The following is a 24594-nucleotide window of genomic DNA, read 5'->3' on the forward strand; positions in this document are numbered from 1 at the left end:
ACGTGATTGGCAAAAGAACCAGAGGCGACATGAGGAAAAGCTTTTTTACGCAATGAGTGGTTAGGATTTGGAATGCACTGCCTAATAGGGTGGTGGAAACGGATTCAAAAGTAGTCTTCAAAAGTGAATTGGATAAATACTTGAAGGAGAAAATATTGCAGGGAGATGGAGCAAGAGCAGGGGAGTGGGACTAACTGGATTGCTCTTCGAAAGAGCCAGCACAGACTCGGTGGGCCAAATGGCCTCCTTCTGTGCTGTACTATTCTATGATTCTATATGAATTACTCAGTGTTTGTTCTTTTGTAATTTACCTGACTGATCTTATATTGTTGTGTATGCACTCTTTTCTTGTTGGTTGTTTTTGATTGTTTTTTATTCATAACATTTTGAAAAACTGGAAGAATATCATCTTATCAGCAGATGTTTCTGTGACCTGTTGTCAAACGTCTGCAACCTGCATGGTGCTAGCCACAATGTACTGAAACTACTCAATTTATTGATGTAAAGTGAATACAGTCTATGCCTCTTGAGTTCAAAGCCACTGGGGTGAAATTTGACTTGGACGGGGATGCAAAACAGGCAGTATCGCATCTGCTGCCTGTTATTGGTCCTGTCCATTATTCAGTTCCATCGACTTTAATGGAACTGAATTTTGAGCATGGCATATAACTGGTGGCAGATGCGATACCACTCATTTTGCATCCCCTTCCAAGTCGAATTTCTAGCCCACTATTTCAAATTACCTGGTGAATTCTGTCAGCACAAAATTCCCAATTTTCTGTGTAATTTATCTTGTTTAAATTAAATTAATGGATAATTCAGAGTCTTTAGCACAAAAATTACTTTGAATTATCAAAAATTGACTGTATTATAGATGTTGGTCTCATGTACCATCATCAGCCTCATTACAAATAGTTGGTACACTTGTTAAGTAAAGTAGTTCTGAACTGAACCCATCATTCAACCGAAAGAACAAAGTGTGCATGGTGCCTGGATTGACCTGCCGATATTCATGTACGGTTGGGTTTCTAAGAGATCAAACCTTAGTTTAAAGAGTTACTTCAATATTTCTTTTTTTAAAGATATAATGCGACTGTAAGTAGCAAAGACACATTTCAGTTACCTGAACATACAGGCTTACCTTGGCCTTGTTAAACAAGTTGACAATGCTGAGGTTGGTTGATACCAGTTCTCTGCTGGGCATGCTCTGTAACTGTGTGACAATGTATGATTCACATATCTGCTGTAGTCTATGTATTTGATACATTTCTGCACATATTAACAGAGCCATGGCTTGGAGAATGCTGGCTAGAGAAAAGAAAGTTAGACAAATAAACACGCCAATAAGCATGGTACAAAAGATTGACAGCTTTGTAAGACATCCTTCATTGTCTTGACACTTTTGTCAGCCTAGTTCTTAGCTTGATCATGTCGAGGCTCTCAGCTACTAAGTACAAATGAGTCACAGAGATAAAAATGCAAAACAGCTAATTTACTACTTGTCTCTAACTTCTAAGTTCAGTTGTCATTAGGGAACTTGTAAAATAGGGGGAGATTTCCTTTGTGCATTAATTGTAACCAAACCGCAAACCTGTTTGTAAAGAACAGGTTTACAATTTTGTTACATATTATTCACAAAAGAAATCTTTGCCGATCATGTCCATACACCTTTGATGAAAGGTGAAAGCCACTTCACAAGATTGTGTTGATTTAAAGCAAATTAATGTAAATATGTTTATTTTCAATAACATTTTTGGTATAAAGATAATGGTCTGTTTTTAACCACTGAATATGCACAGACCTGCAATCCCAGCAATTATGCCAGGATCACACTAGCTGGGAATCTCCATCACTGACCCCGGGAGACTTTCTGAGGTCAGAACATAAAAACATAAGAACATAAGAAGTAGGAGCAGGAGTAGGCCATACGGCCCCTCGGGCCTGCTCCGCCATTCAATAGGATCATGGCTGATCCGAACCTAGACTCACCTCCACTTCCTTGCCCGCTCCCCGTAACCCCTAATTCCCTTATCAGCTAGGAAACTGTCTATCTCCGTTTTAAATTTATTTAATGTCGCAGCTTCCACAGCTCTCTGAGGTAGCAAATTCCATAGATTTACTACCCTCTAAGTGAAGAAGTTTCTCCTCATCTCAGTTATGAAAGGGCAGCCCCTTATTCTAAGATTATGCCCCCTAGTTCTAGTCTCACCCATCAGTGGAAACATCCTCACCGCATCCACCCGATCAAGCCCCCTCACAATCTTATATGTTTCGATAAGATCGCCTCTCATTCTTCTGAATTCCAATGAGTAGAGGCCCAACCTACTCAACCTTTCCTCATAAGTCAACCCCCTCATCTCCGGAATCAACTGAGTGAACCTTCTCTGAACAGCCTCGAGAGCAAGTATATCTTATCTTAAATATGGAAACCAAAACTGTACGCAGTATTCCAGGTGTGGCCTCACCAGTACCCTGTATAACTGAAGCAAGACTTCCCTGCTTTTATACTCCATCCCCCTTGCAATAAAAGCCAAGGTTCCATTGGCCTTCCTGATCACCTGCTGTACCTGCATACTAACCTTCTGTGTTTCATGCACCAGGACCCCCAGATCCCTTTGTACTGTAGCACTTTGCAGTTTCTCTCCATTTAGATAATAACTTGCTCTTTGATTTTTTCTGCCAAAGTGCATAACCTCACACTTTCCAACATTATATTCCAAATTTTTGCCCACTCACTTAGCCTGTCTATGTCCTTTTGCAGGTTTTTTTTGTCCTCCTCACTCACTGCTTTCCCTCCCATCTTTGTATCATCAGCAAACTTGGATACGTTGCACTTGGTCCCTTCCTCCAAATTGTTAATATAGATTGTAAAGAGTTGGGGTCCCAGCACTGACCCCTGCGAAACACCACTAGTCACTGATTGCCAACCCGAGAATGAACAATTTATCCCAACTCTCTGTTTTCTGTTAGATAGCCAATCTTCCACCCATGCCAGTATATTACCCCCAATCCCGTGATTTTTTATCTTGTGCAGTAATCTTTTGTGTGGCACCTTGTCAAATGCCTTTTGGAAGTCCAAATACACCACATCCACTGGTTCCCCTTTATCCACCCTGTTTGTTACGTCCTCAAAAAATTTGAGCAAATTTGTCAAACATGACTTCCCCTTCATAAAACCATGCTGACTCTGTCCGATTAAATTATGCTTATCCAAATGTCCTGTTACTGCTTCCTTAATAATGGACTCCAACATTTTACCAACCACAGATGTTAGGCTAACTGGTCTATAGTTTCCAGCCTTTTGTCTACTTCCCTTTTTAAATAAGGGCGTTAAATTAGCAGTTTTCCAATCCACTGGGACCTTTCCTGAATCCAGGGAGTTTTGGAAAATTACCACTAATGCATCCACAATCACTACCGCTATTTCTCTCAAGACCCTAGGATGTAAGCCATCAGGTCCAGGGGATTTATCCGCCTTTAGTCCCATTATCTTACTGAGGACCCCCTCCTTAGTGATTTTAATCGTGTTTAGCTCCTCCCCCCCTATAGCCCCCTGTTTGTCCAGTGTTGGGATATTTTTAGTGTCCTCTACTGTAAAGACTGATACAAAATATTTGTTCAGCGTTTTTGCCATCTCCATGTTCCCCACCACTAATTTCCCAGCCTCGTCCTCTAAGGGACCAACATTCACTTTAGCCACCCTTTTTCTTTTTATATAACTGTAGAAACTCTTGCTATCTGTTTTTATATTTTTTGCTAGTTTACTTTCATAATCTATCTTCCCTTTCTTAATTAATCTTTTAGTTATTCTTTGCTGGCTTTTAAATGCTTCCCAATCTTCTATCCTCCCACTAGATTTGGCTACTTTATATGCCCTTGTTTTCAGTCAGATACTATCCTTTATTACCTTACTTAACCACGGATGGCTGTCTTTTCTTTTATGCCCCTTTTTCCTCACTGGAATATATTTTTCTTCAAAGTTGTGAAATATCTCCTTGAATGTACACCACTGCTCATGTACCGTCTTACACTTTAATCTATTTTCCCAGTCCACTTTAGTCAACTCTGCTCTCATACCTTCATAGTCTCCTTTATTTAAGCTTAGTACGCTGGTTTGAGATCCAACTCTCTCACCTTCCAACTGAATTTGGAATTCAACCATGTTATGGTCACTCATTCCAAGGGGATCCTTTACTAGGACATTTTTTATTAATCCTGTCTCATTACACAGGACCAGATCTAAGATTGCCTGCCCCCTGGTTGATTCAGTAACATACTGCTCAAGGAACCCGTCCCTAATGCACTCTATGAACTCTTCCTCAAGGCTGCCCTGCCCAATTTGATTTGTCCAGTCAATATGAAAGTTAAAATCCCCCATGATTATAGCTGTTCCCTTATTACAAGCCCCAACTATTTCCTGATTTATACTCCGACCAACAGAGTTGCAACTGTTAGGAGGCCTATAGACTACGCCCACTAGTGACTTTTTCCCCTTATTACTCCTTATCTCCACCCAAACTGTTTCACTATCCTGATCCTTTGACCCAATATCATTTCTCACTATTGCAGTGATTCCATCACTTATTAACATAGCCACCCCACCTCCCCTTCCTTCCTGTCTGTCCTTCCTAATTGTCAAATACCCCTAGATGTTTAGTTCCCAGTCATGGTCACCTTGCAGCCATGTTTCTGTAATGGCCACCAGATCATACCCATGTGTAGTTATTTGTACTGTCAACTCGTCTATTTTGTTACGAATGCTGCGTACATTCAGATAAAGAACTTTTAAATATGTTTTGTGACAATTTATTCCTGCTTTTACCCCCTTTACTACTTAATTTTATCTTTATACATTCTGTCCCTTCCTGACACACTCTGGTTTTTAATTCCCCCACTGCTACCTTGCTCTATTGCCTTCTCTGCTGACATTTTTATTTTTTGCTCTCTTGAAACCTCCCCCCCACTAATTAGTTTAAAGCCCTCTCTACAGCCCTAGTGATTCGATTTGCCAGAACTCTAGTCCCAGCACTGGCCAAGTGAAGTCCATCCCAACGGAACAGCTCTCTGCTGTCCCAGTACTGATGCCAGTGTCCCAAGAAGCAAAACCCATTTCTCCCACAGGGAGAAGTTCCCTCATTTACGTATCAGTGGCAGCATCTGCACCTTTATATGTAAGGTGCCTGCCTTGCCCCAGAGAGCGCATCCTGCAATGATGTCAGCTCCGCCATCCTAGCCTGGACCCCAGGTGAAGCCCGCATGTGGCCTTTGGTGGCCTGGTACACCCTGTCCCATCAGACGTACTGCCACCACTGCTATGCTGGGTCCCTCTTGAAAATTCCAATGTTGGGTCATCAGCCATGCTTGAAGAGAGTGTCCCTGGTCTCCAAGCAACCACCCGAAAATGTTGCTCTGGCTGAATAATGCAAGTATCATTGATTGCCATAAAACAAAAAAGTTATAGCAGCTTCCAGGGTAGCATGCATTCACATGTTGATAGGGTAATTGGTATCACACACAAGCTGTACATTTAGGGAATGACAACCCTTCCTGTTGATGTAATTGGTCACATTGTAAGGAAAGGGTTCATCGGACTGTCCTGAAGTCTACTAATGTTATACTACTATTGATTCCTCTTTGTATTGTAGTAATGCTAACCATTAGCCTTTGTCTGTTAAGCAGGGACGTTTAAGTCAATTTAAGATACCAAAGGGCTATTGAACCAGAGCTGACCCTGTATTAATGGTCAGTTTGAGGATGAAGTAATGAGAGGCTTAATTAAAGACTCCCATTGAACCATTTGCTAACAATGTGGAGAAATAATTAAACAAAGGCACGATACTGTAGAGAGAAATCTGAAATAAAAACAGAAAATGCTGGAAATACTCAGCAGGTCAGGCAGCATCTGTGGAGAGGGAAAAACAGAGTTAACGTTAACTACAGATGGGGTTTTGATGGTGTCCATGATACCAGACTCTCCTGTCTTCCCTCCTCTCCTCCATATCCATGTTGTCTTCTTCCTTAAGACAGAGGAACAAAGGAATTCCAAGAGGGAATTATACAACTTCCCAAAGATTTATGGAAATGTTTAATTATTCACTGGAATCTTGCAAATAACTTTAATATCAAGGATTTTAACAGGCTCAGTTATTCACAGTCCACTACAGCTGTTAAAAAACTTACAAGCTCATGGCAAAGTTTGAGCAATGGCCTCTACTGTGTTTTCTGCCTCTGAGACATAGTACTGGTCCTAACATTGCCACCTTTATAGTGTGACAGTGTTTTCTGGGGACATGAAGTGAATGGTAACAGCTGAAAATACCAGGGAGAATGAGGCCATGCACACCTACTGACATTTACATGGGGTGGGCTGGGGTGGGATGGGCTTGGAAGGCCTCCCGCCCCAGTTTCCTTTGTTTACCACCTACATACTGCCTGAAGTCAAGCAGTTTCGAGGGTAAAACCAGGCCTATGAGACACCAAGCTTGGATTTTGACAGCCTGCTTAGAACCCGACTTGCAAATAAGGTGAATGACTAGAGTACTATTTGCCATGGCTGAGCAGTCAATTATGTCTGCTCATCTAGGTTGCATTGTAAAAAAAAACTAATTACCTTAATTGTATTCAGAAACCCAGTCAATCTCATTTCAAAACTGCTGATCAACAGGCTATGGATACCTCTTCCTAAGATGATTTTTTATAAATAAATTGTGAAGCTTGGTTAACAGATTGGCTACTGGGTTATTTTTATGCACATTGCTCCCTCCATCTCTGCAGAATTGATTCCTTACCTGTACAGCAGGCATCAGTATACAGATACTCCAAGAAAGAGAGGAAGGTTTCCTTGGAAACACCATGAATAGGAACCTGACATGCTTTTGCTTCAGCATAGTTTCCACTAAACATTGCAGCCATTACTTCACAACGAGCCACCAATACTGCTCTATGAGCATATACAGATGTACCTTAAGAGAGAGAAAGAGACAATGTGAAGTTAATCAGAGCAACAATAAGACCAAGGACATAATTTTCAAAAACATTTCACCCTACACAAGGTTGCTTTTCACAAAACTTATTTGCAAAAATCACCTTATATGCTTTATATTTTATGCTGTTTTTGTAAAAATAAAGGCACGGCTCTGGAGTATGTGATGTTCATCCTCTGGATTTAAAATCCTCAAGACAGCTGAAGCGCCTGGGTACAATGGCTTACAAATAAAAAGTGTGAGGTGAAATACTTTACAGCAAGGTTAAAGTAGAGTATATGTACTGTAGTATATTTTATGGGGAAAAAACCCATGTTGGTGGGAAGTGCTGAACTGATGTGAGGCAGCTCCCAAAGAGGGAGACTCTTCTAGCAGTCCATTGCAGACTGACATTAGCCAAGGCCTAGAATAAACCAGCTGCTCATCTGTTCAGCAAGATCCTGCAAATCCATTGGCAGGACAGGCGCACCAACGTCAGTGTTCTTGCTCAAGCCAACATCCCCAGCATCGAAGCTTTGACCACGCTCGATCAGCTCCGATGGATGGGTCACATTGTCCGCATGCCCGTTATTAGACTCCCAAAACAAGTGCTCTACTCGGAGCTCCGGCACGGCAAGAGAGCCCCAGGTGGGCAGAGGAAACACTTCAAGGACACCCTCAAAGCCTCCTTGAAAAAGTGTAACATCCCCATCGACACCTGGGAATCCCTGACCCAAGACCGCACAAAGTGGAGGAGAAGCATCCGGGAAGGCGCCGAACACCTCGAGTCTCTTCGCCGGGAGCAAGCGGAAGCCAAGCGCAAACAGTGGAAGGAGCGCACGTCAACCCAAGCACCCCACCCACCCGCCCCTTCAACCACCGTCTGCCCCACCTGTGACAGAGACTGTAGGTCCCGCATTGGACTCATCAGTCACCTGCGAACTCATTTTTAATGTGGAAGCAAGTCATCTTCAGTTCCGAGGGACTGCCTAAGAAGAAGGCAGCATGGTGGGTCTTCAAGCGGGAGATAAGAATTATATAGTTAAATAAAATAAAGGCTTCAATCCTTACATCCTTCAAATTTGAAAATTAATTAACATTTTTGTACTTTTGTAAACAATTGTAATGATGTATGTTTCTGAAATGGCCATGACATATATCACTTACAAATCTTCCTGAACATGCACAAAATTGTAAAATCATAAAGTGAGGGTTTGTGGATTGATGCAAAAACCCACTTCATGCAGCTGCAAACTGCCCCTACTTCCCTCATCAAAAAACAATGAATAACTGACCACAAACATCACACCAGGAAGGATATACTGGCGTTGGAGGGAGTGCAGCATAGGTTTACCAGAATGATACCTGGACTTCAAGGGTTTGATTACGAGGAGAGATTACACGAAGTAGGGTTGTATTCCCTGGAATTTAGAAGGTTAAGGGCTGATTTGATCTAAGTTTTCAAGATATTAAGGGGAACAGATAAGGTAGAGAGAGAGAAACTATTTCTGCTGGTTGGTGAGTCTCGGACTAGGGGGCATAATCTAAAAGTTAGAGCCAGACCTTTCAGGAGTGAAATTAGGAAACACTTCTACACACAAACGGTGGTAGAAATTTGGAACTCTCTTCTGCAAATGGCAATTGATGCTAGATCAATTGTTCATTTTAAATCTGAGATTGATAGATTTTTGTTAATCAAAGGTATTAAGGGACATAGGGCAAAGGCGGGCATATGGAGTTAGATCACAGATCAGCCATGATCGTATTGAATGACGGAACAGGTTCGAGGGGCTAAATGGCCTACTCCTGTTTCAGTGGGCGCAATCTTGCCAGCCCTGGGGAGGCGGCTATGGAGGCGGGACTGCCGGGAAAATGGCAGAATCTGCCCAACCCGCCCCCAACCTGCCTCCGTGCCATCTTACCAGAAGGCGGGTAGCCGACCCGCGCCGGGTCCCGTCTCATTGGAGACGGGAAGAGGATTAGTGTTAACAGACAGATAAGAGGATTATCCCCATTTTGCCCACACAAGTGCAGACTTCCTGAAGGCTCCGAAACCTGCCAGGGTCACCGAGGCGAGTAGTGGATCTGCGGGGGTCGGCGGGGGGGGCGGGGTGGGGGCAAAAGTGCGCTATGAAGGTAAGTGATGGGTGCAAGTGTGGAGAGGTGAGTATGTGAGGTAAGTGGAAAGTGATAGAAAAAGTTTACTTACCTTTGTTTCTTCCTGCAGGCTTCAAGAGTTGGGTATGCGGAGAGTCTCGCACCTCCACGGCAGAGATGACAGATGGCCGTTGCATTCTCCAATGCAACAACCGTCTAATTTCTGCAAAAGAGCTTTGATGAGTCTTGAATTCAAGAACTCATTGTGGTAAACCACTGTTTGTATTCCGCTGTGTACATGCCTGGACATGCCTCGGCTGACTCCTCCCACAAGTCCTAGTATAAAGGTGACTGCTCCCCAGCCCTTTGTATTTCTGGACCGGTCGACCACTCGAGGCAGACCTTCATTCTTTTGTTAATAAAAGCCTTTAGTTACTCTCTTAACTCTCAGTCTTTTATGAGTAATTGATAGCGCATCACTCATCAAACTACATAGAATGTCAGTGTTTGACAGCTTCACAGAGCTGTCAAATGATGACAATTCATCTTGTCAAAAATTTGTGACAAATGAAACGTCATACTTTGACGTTCTCTGTAACTGGCTTTCCCTTAATTTGCCTGCTAAGCCCGCTAGGCGGGCTCAACAAGATCAACCAAGGGAAAATAGCGTGGGTTGGCCAGATGTTGATGGAGGTGGGACTGAAACCCGACAAGTGGGAGTCCCGCCTCCAAAAGCTCCCCATTGGAAAAATCCAGCCCTATGTTCCTATGTTCCCATTTTGAAAAGTGTAGATGAGCAGAGAGACCTTGGTGCCCATACACACAAATCCTTAAAGGTGGCAGGGCAAGTTGATAAGGTGGTTAAAAAAGCAAATGGGTTATTTGGGTTTATAAATAGAGGAATAGAAAATGAAAGCAAAGAAATCACTGGCTCGGCCTCAGCTGGGGTATTGTGGACAATTCTAGAAAGATGTAAAGGCATTAGAGAGGGTACAGAGGAGGTTACCAGGATGTTACCAGGGATGAGGGACTTCAGTTATGAGGAGAGGTTGGAAAAGGTAGGACTGTTCTCCTTGGAACAGAGAAAGTTAAGAGGTGACCTAATAGAGGTTTTCAGGATGATGAGAGGTTTTGATAGAGTAGATAGAGAAAAACTATTCCCTCTGGTGAGTGGGTCAATAACTAAAGGTCATAGATTTAAAATCATTGGAAAAAGATCTAGAGGAGGGACGAGGAGGAATGTTTTCATTCAAAGTTGTCGGGATCTGGAACGCTCTACCTGATAAGGTGGCGGAAGCTGATTCCATAAATAATTTTAAAAGGGAGTTGGACAGGTACTAGAGGATGAGGAATTTACAAGGTTACGGACAAAAAGCAGGGATGTGGGACTAAACACGATGGCTCCTTCAAAGAGCCAGCACAGGCACGGCGGGAAATATGGCCTCCTTCTACGCTGTAAGTTTCTATGATTCTATGATATAATTGCTATGATTAGAAGAATTTCTCCACAATAGAAAGCACAATGTTAAGAGCATTCACAAGCCAAGAATAACAAGTTCAATTCCACAGAGGTTGAACATTTTTACTTCTTCTTCAGTGAGCAATATACTCTGTACCTTGTACTTTAAAGATGACATCGGCCAAGTCAGGATTTTTGAGGAAAAGACTTAAAGAACGGCAGCAACTTTGAGACTGCCCTTTACTTTTTGCTGTTTGATTGCTGACACCACTGGAACAAAATGTCTATAAGATATAAAAAAGGAACATTGGATAACTGGATTTAATCATTTGTGCTTTCTCAAAAAACTCTTAATTTGATCATTTCACTTTTCTAAAATCTCTATTATTTTTTCTTTTTTAGGGATTCCAGCAAAATACCGTAAGCGTAGGATTGTGAATTACAGATAAGTTCCAAGAATGTGCTGTTGCAAAATGCTGCTTGTTGCGGTATTCCATAGGCCTGTTCGGCTGCTCGTTCACTGGGATTCACAGTCTGTGCTCGGTGAGGAAAGATGACACATTCTTACTTTTTAAGAGACATTTCTAATATTTTTCCAAGAAATGTTTCTTTATCTGAGGTGAACTTTGTAACTGTTCATCCGTACTACCAATGCAGCGTTAATTAAAAAATGCTTCCGAGATGAGCTTTCGACCACATTTTTTTTATTCGTTCATGGGATGTGAGCATCGCTGGCAAGGCCAGCATTTATTACCCACCCTTAATTGCCCTTGAGAAGGTTGTGATGAGCTGCCTTCTTGAACCGCTGCAGTCCATGTGGTGAAGGTACTCCCACAGTGCTGTTAGGGAGGGAGTTCCAGGATTTTGACCCAGCGACGATGAAGGAAAAGTGATATATTTCCAAATCAGGATGGTGTCTAACTTGGAGAGGAACTTGCAGGTGATGGTGTTTCCATGTGCCTGCTGCCCTTGTCCTTCTAGGTGGTAGAGGTCGCGGGTTTAGGAGGTGCTGACGAAGAAGCCTTGGCGAGTTGCTGCAATATATCTTGTAGATGGTACACACTGCAGCCACGGTATGCCAGTGGTGGAGGGAGTGAATGTTTAAGGTGGTGGATGGGGTGTCAATCAAGCGGGCTGCTTTGTCCTGGATGGTGTCGAGCTTCTTGAGTATTGTTGGAGCTGCACTCATCCAGGCAAGTGGAGAGTGATATACCTATCAATTCATCCAATGAAAAGCGACGAGTTGAGATAGTAACTATAGGTTTTTATTGGCTAAATAACAGAGCCCACCCTCGTGGGTGATCAGGTCCAACAAGGAGGAATACCAGCCAGTCGACCACCTTTATACCTGGGCAAGCAGGCGGAGTCATGGGCGGAGTCAGCTGTGGTCAGCCCAGGTATAACAGCGTGACAAGAGGTGACCTTGTGTAGTGATACAACAGTGATAACCATAGTGTAACGATATAAACAGTGATAACCATAGTGTAACGATAGTGAACGATAAAAGTGGTTTACCACATTCACCCCTTGTTTAGATTTGAGTCCGGCGGGATGAAGTGTACTACCAGTTCTGGTATGTCAGTCTGTCCGGAGGCCTCGTAAGTCTCTCTGATCGGTGCAGCAGCGGCGGCGGTGATGCAGTATCTGATGTTAATGCTGGTGTCTGCGTGGTCGGCGAAGGCTCGTGGGGTTCCGGCATGCCGTCTACCTGGGGTGGATTTGGGGGAGTGGTGGGGGGTAACGGTGGTGTCTCAGGGGTGCCCGAGGGTGCAAAGTCTCGTAAGGAGACTGTGTCCTCCCGCCCGTCTGGGTATGCCACATAGGCGTACTGGGGGTTGGCGTGCAGGAGGTCCACCCTCTCGACCAGGGGGTCCGTTTTATGGGCCCTCACGTGCTTTCGCAGCAAGACGGGCCCCGGAGAAGTCAGCCATGTTGGTAGCGAGGTTCCCGTAGTCGACTTCCTGGGGAAAACAAACATTCGTTCATGGGGGGTGGCGTTAATGGCCGTGCAAAGCAGTGACCGGATGGAATGCAACGCTGCCGGGAGGACTTCCTGCCAGCGAGAGGTTGGCAGGCCCTTAGACTTTAAGGCTAAGAGAACGGCCTTCCAGACAGTCGCGTTCTCTCTTTCCACCTGGCCGTTCCCTCGGGGGTTGTAGCTGGTGGTCCTGCTTGCAGCAATGCCTCTCGCTAGTAGGAACTGGCGAAGTTCCTCGCTCATGAAGGATGAGCCCCGGTCGCTATGTATATAGTTCGGGAACCCGAACAAGGCGAAGAGGTCGTTCAGGCATTTGATGACCGTGGTACTGGTCATGTCTGGGCAGGGGAAGGCAAAGGGGAAACGGGAGTACTCATCAATGATGTTGAGGAAGTACACATTACGGTCAGAGGACGGGAGGGGCCCCTTAAAATCGATGCTCAAGCGCTCGAAGGGGCGGGTGGCCTTGATCAGGCTTGCTCTGTCCGGCCTAAAGAAATGCGGTTTGCATTCGGCGCAGGTTTGGCAGTTCCTGGTCATGGTCCTGACCTCCTCAATGGAGTAGGGCAGGTTGCGGGCCTTAATGAAGTGGTAAAGTCTGGTGACCCCGGGGTGGCAGAGGTCGTTGTGGAGGGTCTGCAGTCTATCAATTTGCGCGTTGGCGCATGTACTTCGTGATAGAGCATCTGGGGGTTCGTTCAGTTTACCAGGCCGGTACAAGATATCATAATCATAGGTGGAGAGCTCGACTCTCCACCTCAAGATCTTGTCGTTCTTGATTTTGCCCCTCAGCTTGTTATTAAACATAAAAGCGACCGAACGCTGGTCGGTGAGGAGGGTAAATCGTTTGCCTGCCAGGTAATGCCTCCAGCGTCGTACTGCCTCCACGATCACCTGGGCCTCCTTCTCAACCGAAGAGTGTCGGATCTCAGGGCCCTGGAGGGTCCTTGAGAAGAAGGCCACAGGTCTCCCCGCCTGGTTAAGGGTTGCTGCTAGGGCGAAGTCGGATGCATCGCTCTCCACTTGGAAAGGGATAGACTCATCCACCGCGTGCATCGTGGCCTTAGCAATGTCTCCCTTTATGAGGGAGAAGGCTGCGCACGCTTCTGCCATCAGGGGGAAGGAGGTGGACTTCATGAGGGGTCTGGCTTTGTCCGCATAATTCGGCACCCATTGGGCATAGTAGGCGAAGAGCCCCAGGGTTCTCTTCAGCGCCTTTGGACAGTGGGGGAGGGGTAGCTCCATGAGGGGGCGCATTCTTTCGGGGTCGGGGCCGATGACCCCGTTCTCTACTACGCAGCCGAGGACGGCGAGACGCGAGGTGTTAAACACACATTTCTCCTTATTGTAAGTGAGGTTCAGCCGTTCGGCCGTACGGAGGAATTTCTCCAGATTAACATCGTGGTCCTGCCGGTCGCGGCCGCAGATGGTGACGTTATCTAGATAAGGGAACGTGGCCTGCAGCCCGTTCTGGTCAACCATCCGGTCCATCTCCCTTTGGAAGACCAAAACCCCGTTGGTGACGCCGAAGGGAACCCTAAGGAAGTGGTAGAGGCGGCCATTCGCCTCGAAGGCGGTATACTGGCGGTCCTCAGGGCGGATAGGGAGTTGGTGATAGGCCGACTTAAGGTCGATGGTGGAGAATACCCGGTACTGTGCAATCTGATTGAACATATCAGATATGCGGGGAAGGGGGTATGCGTCCAGCTGGGTGTACCGGTTTATGGTTTGGCTGTAGTCGATGACCAGGCGGTTTTTATTGCCGGTCTTAACGACTACGACCTGGGCACGCCAGGGGCTGTTGCTCCTCTCGATGATGCCCTCCTTCAGGAGACGCTGCACCTCAGAGCTAATAAAAGCTCTGTCCCCGGCGCTGTACCGCCTGCTCTTGGTGGTGACGGGTTTACAGTCGCGGGTGAGGTTAGCGAACAGGGAGGGGGGCGGGACCTTGAGGGTGGATAGGCCGCAGGTGGTATGCGGTGGGCGGTTTAAAGGCTGCTGGTTTTCGACTGTGAGTGGGGGGAGGGGTCCACCGTATGCCAAAGTGACACTTTGAAGGTGGGATTGGAAGTCCAGCCCTAGTAGGACGGCAGCGCAGAGCTGGGGCAGGACGAGGAGTTTAACATTTTTATACTCCGTGCCCCTAACCGATAGGGTCACAACACAGTAGCCGCTGATGTCTGTAGAATGGGACCTCGACGCCATCGAGATCCAGTTGCGCGTTGGCCGGACAGTGAGGGAGTAGTGGCTCACCGTGTCTGGATGGATGAAACTCTCCGTGCTTCCGCTGTCGAACAGGCAGGTCGTGGCGTGGCCGTTTACTTTGATGTCCATCATGGACTTGGACAGGTGATGCGGGCGAGCTTGGTCCAGTGTGACGGAGGCTAGTGTATGGCTGAGCGAGCTGCTGTAGTCTGCGGGTGAGGCGGTGGTCGGGTCTGGAGACAAGGTGGCGGTCGAGTGTGGTGGACAAAATGGCGGCGCCCACGAGGTTGAATAAAATGGCGGAGGAGATGGCCGCCCCCACAACTCACATGAGGCACTGCTGGCGTCGGTGGCCTTGATCAAAGATGGCCGCCCCCACGACTCACACGAGGGGATACTGGCATCTGTGGCCTTGATGAAAGATGGCCGTCCCCACAACTCGCATGAGGCACTGCTGGCATCTGTGGCTCTCCCCCTGCAGGCCTTAGCGAAGTGGCCTTTCTTGTGGCAATCGGAGCAAGTCGCGTTTCTTGCAGGGCAGCGCGTCCTCGGGTGTTTCGCCTGGCCACAGACGAAGCAGCCGGCGGCCCGATCGCGGGGCTCCGATGTTGCAGCTGGTACCGGGGGTGGCGGTCCCGATCGGTTCTGGGACGCCGACGCTGAGGTAGGTCCCAGAGGCGGCGGTGCGAGGGGTATTGCGGCCGGGGTCGGGCCGGAGCCCCAGGGTCGCGCAGCACAATACCTGGAATACGCCTCGAGGTCCCGATGGGCCACTTCCAGAGAGCGAGCGAGGGCTGCAGTTGTATTCAGGTCGAGGTCCTTTGATTCGAGCAGTCTTTGCCGTGAGTAGTCGGACCGAAGGCCTTTCACGAAGGCATCGCGGATATTCCCTTCAGTATTTTCTGCAGCCGTTACATCTTTAAAGTCACAGTCCCTGCCGAGTGTTTGTAGCGCCCGTAAAAATTCATCTACAGACTCTCCTGGCTGTTGCGAGCGGGATCTTAGGAGATGTCTGGCATACATAGAGTTTACCGGGCTCCGGTACTGCTCTTTCAGCAGGTTGAGGGCGTCCTCTTATGTAGTAAGGTCCTGGATGAGTGCAAATACTTTAGGGCTCACTTGGGCGGTCAGAACTCTTAGTTTGGATCCCGGAGGCACGCCGGATTCTCCCAGGTAGGATTCGAAACAGCTCAGCCAGTGTTTGAAGTCGAGGGCTGAGTTCGCTGCCTGTGGGTTTAGATCCAGGTACGGCGGTCAGAGGGCTCGCAGCCAGGCCGGCTGCTGTGGCTGTTGTAGCTGGCCGTTTGGCTGGTCGTTTGGCTGCTCCGATCCACTCATTTCAAAATTTAGCCAATAAAATTGATATACCTATCAATTCATCCAATGAAAAGCGACGAGTTGAGATAGTAACTATAGGTTTTTATTGGCTAAATAACAGAGCCCACCCTCGTGGGTGATCGGGTCCAACAAGGAGGAATACCAGCCAGTCGACCACCTTTATACCTGGGCAAGCAGGCGGAGTCATGGGCGGAGTCAGCTGTGGTCAGCCCAGGTATAACAGCGTGACAAGAGGTGACCTTGTGTAGTGATACAACAGTGTAAACAGTGATAACCATAGTGTAACGATATAAACAGTGATAACCATAGTGTAACGATAGTGAACGATAAAAGTGGTTTACCACAGAGAGTATTCCATCGCATTCCTTACTTGTGCCTTGTAGATGGTGGAAAGGCTTTGGGGAGTCAGGAGGTGAGACACTTGCCGCAGAATACCTAGCCTCTGACCAGCTTTTGTAGCCAGAGTATTTATGTGGCTGGTCCAGTTAAGTTTCTGGTCAATAGTGACCCATGGCGATGATAATGCCATTGAATGTCAAGAGGCAGTGGTTAGATTCGCACTTGTTGGAGATAGTCATTGCCTGGCACTTGTGTGGCGCAAATGTTACTTGCCACTTATCAGCCCAAGCCTGAATGTCGTCCAAATCTTGCTGCATGCGGGCATGGACTGCTTCATTATCTGAGGAGTTGCGAATGGAACTGAACACTATGCAATCATCAGCAAACATCCCCACTTCTGACCTTATGATAGAGGGAAGGTCATTGATGAAGCAGCTGAAGATAGTTGGGGCCTAGGACACTGCCCTGAGGAACTCCTGCAGTGATGTCCTGGGGCTGTGATGATTGACCTCCAACAACCACAACCATCTTCCTTTGTGCTAGGTATGACTCCAGCCAGTGGAGAGTTTTCCCCTGATTCCCATTGACTTTAATTTTACTAAGGCTCCTTGATGCCACACTCAGTCAAATGTTGCCTTGATGTCAAGGGCATTCACTCTCACCTCACCTCTAGAATGCAGCTCATTTATCCATGTTTGGACCAAGGCTGTAATGAGTTCTGGAGCTGAGTGGCCCTGGCAGAACCTAAACTAAGCATCGGTGAGCAGGTTATTGGTGAGTAAGTGCCGCTTGATATCACTGTCGACAACTTCTTCCATCACTTTGCTGATAATTGAGAGTAGACTGATGTGCAGTAATTGGCTGGATTGGATTTGTCCTGCTTTTTGTGGACAAGACATAGCTGGGCTATTTTTCACTTTGGAGGTTAGATGCCAGTGTTGTTGCTGTACTGGAACAGCTTGGCTAGAGACGCGGTTAGTTCTGGAGCACAAGTCTTCAGCACGACAGCTGGGATGTTGTCGGGGCCCACAGCCTTTGCTGTATCCAGTGCGCTCAGCCATTTCTTGATATCACATGGAGTGAATCGAACTGCCTGAAGACTGGCTTCTGTGATGGTGGGAACCTCAGGAGGAGGCCGAAATGGATCATCCACTTGGCACTTCTGGCTGAAGATGGTTGCAAACCCATCAGTCTTGTCTTTTGCACTCGCGTGCTGGGCTCTGCCATCATTGAGGATGGGGATATTCATGGACCCTCTTCCTCCCGTTAGTTAATAGTCCACTACCATTCATGACTTGATGTGGCAGGACTGCAGAGTTTTGATCAGATCCATTGATTGTGGGATCGCTTAGCTCTGTCTACAGCATGCTGTTTCCGCTGTTTAACATGCATGTAGTCCTGTGTTGCAACTTCCCCAGGTTGGCACCTCATTTTTAGTTACGCCCGGTGCTGCTCATGGCATGCTCTTTTGCACTCTTTATTGAACCAGGGTTGGTCCCCAGGCTTGATGGTAATGGTAGAGTGAGGGATATGCTGGGCCATGAGGTTATAGATTGTGGTGGAATACAATTCTGCTGCTGCTGATGGCCCAAAGCGCCTCATGAATGCCCAGTTTTGAGCTGCTAGATCTGTTCTGAATCTATCCCATTTAGCACGGTGGTAGTACCACACAACACGATGGAGGGTGTCCTCAGTGTGAAGACGGGACTTTGTCTCCACAAGAACTGTGCGGTGGTCACTACTACCAATGTTGTCATGGACAGATGCATCTGCGACAGGTCGATTGGTGAGGACTAGCTCAAGTAGGTTTTTCCCTCGTGTTGGTTCTCTCACCACCTGTCACAGGCCCAGACTGGCAGCTATGTCCTTCAGGACTCGGCCAGCTCGGTCAGTAGTGGTGCTACCGAGCCACTCTTGGTGATGGACATTGAAGTCCCTCCACCCAGAGTACATTTTATGGCCTTGCTACCCTCAGTGCTTCTTCCAAGTGGTGTTCAACATGGAGAAGTACTGATTCATCAGCTGAGGGAGGTCAGTAGGTGGTAATCAGGAGGAGTTTTCCTTGGCCATGCTTGACCTGAAGCCATGAGACATCATGGGGTTCAGAGTCAATGTTGATGACTCCCAGGGCCACTCCCTCCCGACTGTATACCACTGTGCCGCCACCTCTGGTGGGTCTACCCTGCCAGTGGGACAGGACGTACCCAGGGATAGTAATGGAGGAGTCTGGGACATTGGCTGAAAGGTATGATTCTGTAAGTATGACTATGTCAGGCTGTTGCTTGACTAGTCTGTGGGACAGCTCTCCCAATTTTGGCACAAATCCCCAGATGTTAGTGAGGAGGACTTTGTAGGGTTGACTGGGCTGGGTGTGCCGTTGTCGTGTCCAAAGTCGGTGCCGAGGTCGATGCTGGGTGGTCCATCTGATTTTATTCTTATTATTGTTTTTTGTAGTGGTTTTTTACAACTGAGTGGCTTGCTAGGCCATTTCAGAGGGTAGTTAAGAGTCAACCATGTTGCTGTGAGTCTGGAGTCACATATAGGCCAGTCTGGGTATGGACGGCAGATTTCCTTCCATTAGTGAACCAGATGGGTTTTTACGACAATCCGACAGTTTCATCTGTGCCATCACTAAGACCGCCTACTTCCGTAATGTTCCTGACTCCGCTCCTGCTTCAGCTCATTTGCTGATGAATCCCTCATCCATGCCTTTACTACCTTTAGACTTAATTATTCGAATGCACTTCTGGATGGCCTCCCATCTTCCACCCTCTGTAAGCTTGAGCTCCTCCAAAACGCTGCTGCCTGTGTTTTAACTCGCACCAAGTCTTGTTCACCTATCACCCTGTGCTCGCTGACCTACATTGGCTCCCAGTTGAGCAATGCCTTAATTTTAAAATTCCCGCCCTTGTTTTCAAATCCCTCCTTGGCCCTCCTTATCTCTGTAACCTCTTCCAGCCCCACAACCCTCTGAGATATCTGTGCTCCCCCAATTCTGGCCTCTTGCACATCCTCGATTTTAATTGCTCCACCATTGGCAGTGTTGCCTTCAGCTGCTTAGGCCAGAAGCTCTGGAATTCCCTCCCTAAACCTCCCCGCTTCTCTACCTCTCTTTCCTCCTTTAAGATGCTCCTTAAAACCTACCTCAGCTGCCCTAATATCTCCTTATGTGACTCAGTGTCAAATTTTGTTTGATAATGCTCCTATGAAGCGCCTTGCGACGTTTTAGTATGTTAAAGGCGCTATATAATGCAAGTTGTTGCTGTTGTTGTTGCTCCTCCATCGTTCTTGACAACCCGGAATCTAGTAGAACAGACACACAGAGGAAAATATCGGGGCTGATATTTGAAAGGGTAGACATTTTCAGTCAAATTCAAAGTTTGCCAATTGTTATAATTATTGCAGTTATTTTTAAACCTATTGATGTACAATGTTGAAAACATATTTTTTAAATTGGCACATTAGATACACTGTTAGATGTTGGTTCCACATAGCCTGTGATTCTGAACCACTGTTTGAAAGTTTCCACATTGTAGAGATACAGCAGTGTCTATCTTGTGCGAGTTTACGGAACTGAAAATAAAAAACATTACTAGTACATTTTGATGAACATGCAGACTTAAAGGGCAACCTTCATAACAAAAAGTATTTGGCAATTTTTTTTGGTCTGGGGAGGGAGAAGCACCAAAAGAGCTGAGCGTAACTTTCACTGTAAATTACACAGAAACTCATCACTGCGCCATTTGTTTCTGACATCATGGTGCACAATAAGTCTCAGTGTGATTTACAGTGTGTCATTGCATTATGTACTTGCAAACAAATGAAAAAACTTTGCCAGATAGTTTCCTGAAGCCAGGATCCCATTAAATTGAAAACTTAAAATAGTTGCAAATGAAAATGAATCACTTTAACATTGTGAGAAAGCAATTGTATATATTGCAAATTCATGAAAAAAAATGATGTCCGGAACAGCTTTTTTCATTTAACGGAAGAATCATTTTTAGACCTAAAATGATTTATGAAAGTAAAATGGCAACCAATATCTCAACAAGAAAATAAAAACATTGAAAAATATTAGAGGAGATTTCCCTGGGTCCGTGCCTGGACATACATTCCATTAGCATGTTTTGTTGCTCATTGTACCTGTCCACGGAGTTTAAATGATTGCGTACTTAGACTCCCAAATCTCTTTGCTCCTTTACAGCTCTTAGTTTCTCACTAATTAAAAAATACTCCGATTCATCGCTGTTTTTTATTCGGTCCTGGGATCCAGGCGTCACTGGCATTTATTGCCCATCCCTAATTGCCCTTGAGAAGGTGGTGGTGAGCTGCCTTCTTGAACCGCTGCAGTCTGTGTGGTGAAGGTATTCCCACAGTGTTGTTTGGGAAGGAGTTCCAGGATTTTGACCCAGCGACGATGAAGGAACGGCGATATACTTCCAAATCAGGATGGTGCGTGACTTGGAGAGGAACTTGTGGTGGTGGTGATCGGGGAGGAGGGTAAGAAACGTGTCCCCAACACGTCACACATGCGCCAGCTGCCATTTTTATGGCGATGGATATCAGAGCGTCTGAGTATCCCACCATGGAGAGGCGGGACACTTCATTATCATATTTATGTCAGGCTCCCATGGTGCAATTGGGAGCCTGATTTAAAATTCACTGGCCTAGAAATTCAGTTTGGGCCCGCCAGCTCGCTTGTGCCCAGAAGTTACCGCTGCGCGCGGAGCCACTTGCGGCCGCCGGAAATTCAGTTTCAGCGCCCCAAGTCGAAGCCGGCCGCTATTCAAGGGTGTGGCCGCCCCCGCTTGGGGCGCTGAAACTGAATTTCGGCGCGCTAGGTGCCGCAGCGCCACCCGCTGCGGAGCGGCAGGCTGCGGTACTGCAGGCCTTCCTCCCTCTCTTAAGGGGGAGGTGCCTGCAACAGCGAGATCGCCGCTCGCTAGTGCCGGCAAATGAGCCCGGCACCACGGAGAAGTGCCGGGCTCCCGGAAAACAGCTGGCAATGCCGCGGGGGGGGTGGTGGAGGAGGCCGGGGAAGGAGGTGCGGGCAGGCGGCCGCCGAAAAAGCGGCCGGCCGCACCTTCACCTTAACTCGCCCCACTAAGGCTGCAGGATGGCCCCGTTTTCAGATCGCTGTTTGCGGCCGCTGCGGAAGAGGCGGCCGCAACTAAATATGGCGGTCGGGCCGGTAGCGGGGCACTGCGCACACCGATGATGTCATCAGTGGCGGCGCAGCACTACTGGCTAACGCCGCCATTACCGCAGCGCTGAATATCGGCGCAATCTCAGCAAGTGGCGCAAAAGCCCTCTTTGGGCGAAAACTGGGCGCAAAGCCTACTGAATTTCTAGCCCACTACTCTGTGGGGGTTGCCCAGTGATTGGGAAACCCGTCAGTGAAAGGGAGGTGGGAGCTGCCGGCTCCACAAGTAAGTGCTTTTTACAGCACTCCATGAGGGCCAGGAGGAGGAGTGCACCCCCCATCCCCTTATGGAAGCCTTTGGCCTCTCCCCTGCTGATCACGGCCTCTCTCTCCCCCTGCTGACTGTGGCCACTCTCTCTCCCCCCGCCGATCACAACCTCTCTCTCCCCCTCCCGATCACGACCTCTCTCTCCTGCAGACTGTGGCCTCTCTCTCTCCCTGCCGATCACGGCCTCTCTCCCCGCACACCCCCACCACCCGCTGATTGCCTTTGCTCTCTCCCCCTGCTGATCACGGCCTCTCTCTCCCCCTGCCGATCACGACCTCTCTCTCCTCCTGCAGACTGTGGCCTCTCTCTCCCCCTGCCGATCATGGCCTCTCTCTCCCCCTGCCGATCACGGCCTCTCTCTCCCCCTGTCGATCACGGCCTCTCTCTCCCCCTGCTGATAACGGCCTCTCTCCCCCTGCCGATCACGGCCTCTCTCTCCCCCTGTCGATCACGGCCTCTCTCTCCCCCGGCTGATAACGGCCTCTCTCCCCCTGCTGATAACGACCTCTCTCCCCCTGCCGATCACGGCCTCTCTCTCCCCCTGTCGATCACGGCCTCTCTCTCCCCCTGCTGATCACGGCCTCTCTCTTCCCCTGCCGATCATGGCCTCTCTCTCCCCCTGTCGATCACGGCCTCTCTCTCCCCCCGCCCCCCACCACCCGCTTGTAGTGTCCGCGTATCAATAACACACAGACTGCAGGAGAACGGTAATAACAGGTGTTTACTGAACAGAGGGTATGCTGGAACTGAAAGTACAGAAGCCTGCTACGGCTTTATATACAGGTGTGGTCACTGCCGGTACTACAGTATAAAAGCAGTTCTCTCTTAAAGGTACATACACAACAATTTCTCCCCTTTTAGATAAACAGTACATAACATTCATTTAACAATTAAATAATAACTAATTACAATTACAATTTTCTTTGTACTATATACATCAGCTGCAAGTAATCATTTATAAATTCAGTCTTTGAGGAGGCTTCCTGATCCTGTCTGGATAGCGCCTTTCTCGAGTATCCTGTTCTTGTGGCGGAGTCGATTCTGGCTCATTGTCATTGGTTGGTTCGTCAGCTTCCAATACCACTGATTCTGAGGTAGACGCAATCTGTACTTCGGGTTCATCACCAGGTGCGCATGCTCGTGGTATGGGTTTGACTTGTTCCTATGACTCTAGAATCTGGTCAGCATGGCGTCTCACGATGCTCTCTCCAATGTCCACTGTGTACATTAGTGGTCCCTGCCGTGTGCATATCGTTCCTGGCTGCCATTTTTCTGTTCGGTAGTCGCAGGCCAAGACTGGTTGCCCTATCTTGAAGCTTCTGGTTGGCTTCTCATTGATGTGCTGGAATTGCTTATTCTCAACATCTCATCTTATGTTTGGTTTGAGCAAATCCAGGCGACATCTTAACCTTCGGTTAAAGAACATCATGGCTGGAGCTTGGTTGGTGACTGCATGTGTCACATTCCGGTAAGCAAACAAGAAATTATCCACCTTGTGTTGCAGTGGTATGTTGTAGTTATACATCGCATTTATTGCTTTTTTAAAGGTTTGTACAAACCTCTCAGCCAATCCATTTGTGGCTGGATGATATGGGGCGGATGTGTAATGCTTTACCCCATTATTCCTCAAAAACCTCCGGAATTCCTCGGACACAAACTGTGGTCCATTGTCGGAGCAAATCTGTTCTGGCAAGCCATTCCTGGCGAAGATGGTCCGTAGGACTGCAATAGTTTTCTCCGTGGTGGTGGAGGACATTTTGATGACCTCTGGCCATTTCGAATGTGCATCCACGGCGATTAAAAACATTGGCCTAGAAATTGGGTATAGCCCCGCCAGCACGTTTGTGCCGAAAATTTTGCGCCCGCCGCGGAGCCAGTTGTGCCCGCCCCATATTCACTTTCAGCGCCCCAAAGCGGAACCGGGCGCTGGTACAGGGTGTGTCCGCCCCGCTTGGGGCGCTGAAAGTGAATTTCAGCGCTCCCGGTCGCGCTGCGCCACCCGATGTGGTGCGGCAGGCTGCTGTACTGCAGGCCTCCCCCTTCTCTTAAGGGGGAGGTGCCTGCAACGGCCGGAGCCCCGATTGCAAGTGCCGGCAAAAGAGCCCGGCACAACGGAGAAGTGCCGGGCTCCACGGAAACCAGCCGGCAATGCCGCGGGGGGGGGGGGGGGTGGAGGAGGCCGGGGAAGGAGGTGTGGGCGGGCGGCCGCCGAAAAAGCGGCCGCCCCGCACCTCCACCTTAACTTGCGCCGCTAAGGCTGCAGTAAGGACCCGGTCTCCCGATGTTGTTAGCGCCCGCCACGGAAGAGGCGGCCGCTACTGAAGATGGGGATCGGCGTGGTTTCGGGCGGTACCGGGGCACTGCGCACACCGATGACGTCGGGCGCGACGCAACTTCCGGCGCAACCCACTCTTTCGCCCCTAATTGGGCGCAAACGCAACTGAATTTCTAGGCCATTGAGTCCAGAAATGGACCAGCAAAATCAATGTGTACCCGTTGCCATGGAGATGAGGGCCACTCCCATGGGTGTAGCGGGGCCTGTGGTGGAGCGTTTTGGACTTTCTGGCATCCTGTGCATCTCTTGGTCATTTCCTCAATTTCTTTATCGATTCCCGGCCACCACACAAATGCCCTGGCTAGGCTCTTCATTTTTACCCCTCCCAGATGATCCTCATGAAGTTCATTGAGCACTCTATCTCTCAACTTGGGTGGAATTACCACTCGGGATCCACACATCAAGGTCCC

The 24594-nt window shown here is 47.9% G+C and overlaps 1 protein-coding gene across 3 annotated transcripts in view; it reads right to left on the bottom strand.

Annotated features, from left to right (window-relative positions):
• The window catches only part of rhobtb3 (Rho related BTB domain containing 3), a 171465-nt gene that overhangs the window by 33839 nt on the left and 113032 nt on the right, over positions 1-24594 (bottom strand). For all 3 annotated transcript variants that reach the window (XM_085988523.1, XM_085988531.1, XM_085988515.1), the window contains 3 exons: positions 10676-10802; positions 6789-6962; positions 1142-1308 (listed from right to left, as the gene is read on the bottom strand). In XM_085988523.1, the coding sequence (XP_085844649.1) occupies positions 1142-1308; positions 6789-6962; positions 10676-10802 (468 nt within the window). The remainder of the gene's footprint in view (positions 1-1141; positions 1309-6788; positions 6963-10675; positions 10803-24594) is intronic.

This window comes from Somniosus microcephalus, chromosome 1 (genome assembly GCF_052327205.1).
Source record: "Somniosus microcephalus isolate GS21.2 chromosome 1, FLI_Smic_1.0, whole genome shotgun sequence".
In the NCBI taxonomy this organism is placed as follows: Eukaryota; Metazoa; Chordata; class Chondrichthyes; order Squaliformes; family Somniosidae; genus Somniosus; species Somniosus microcephalus.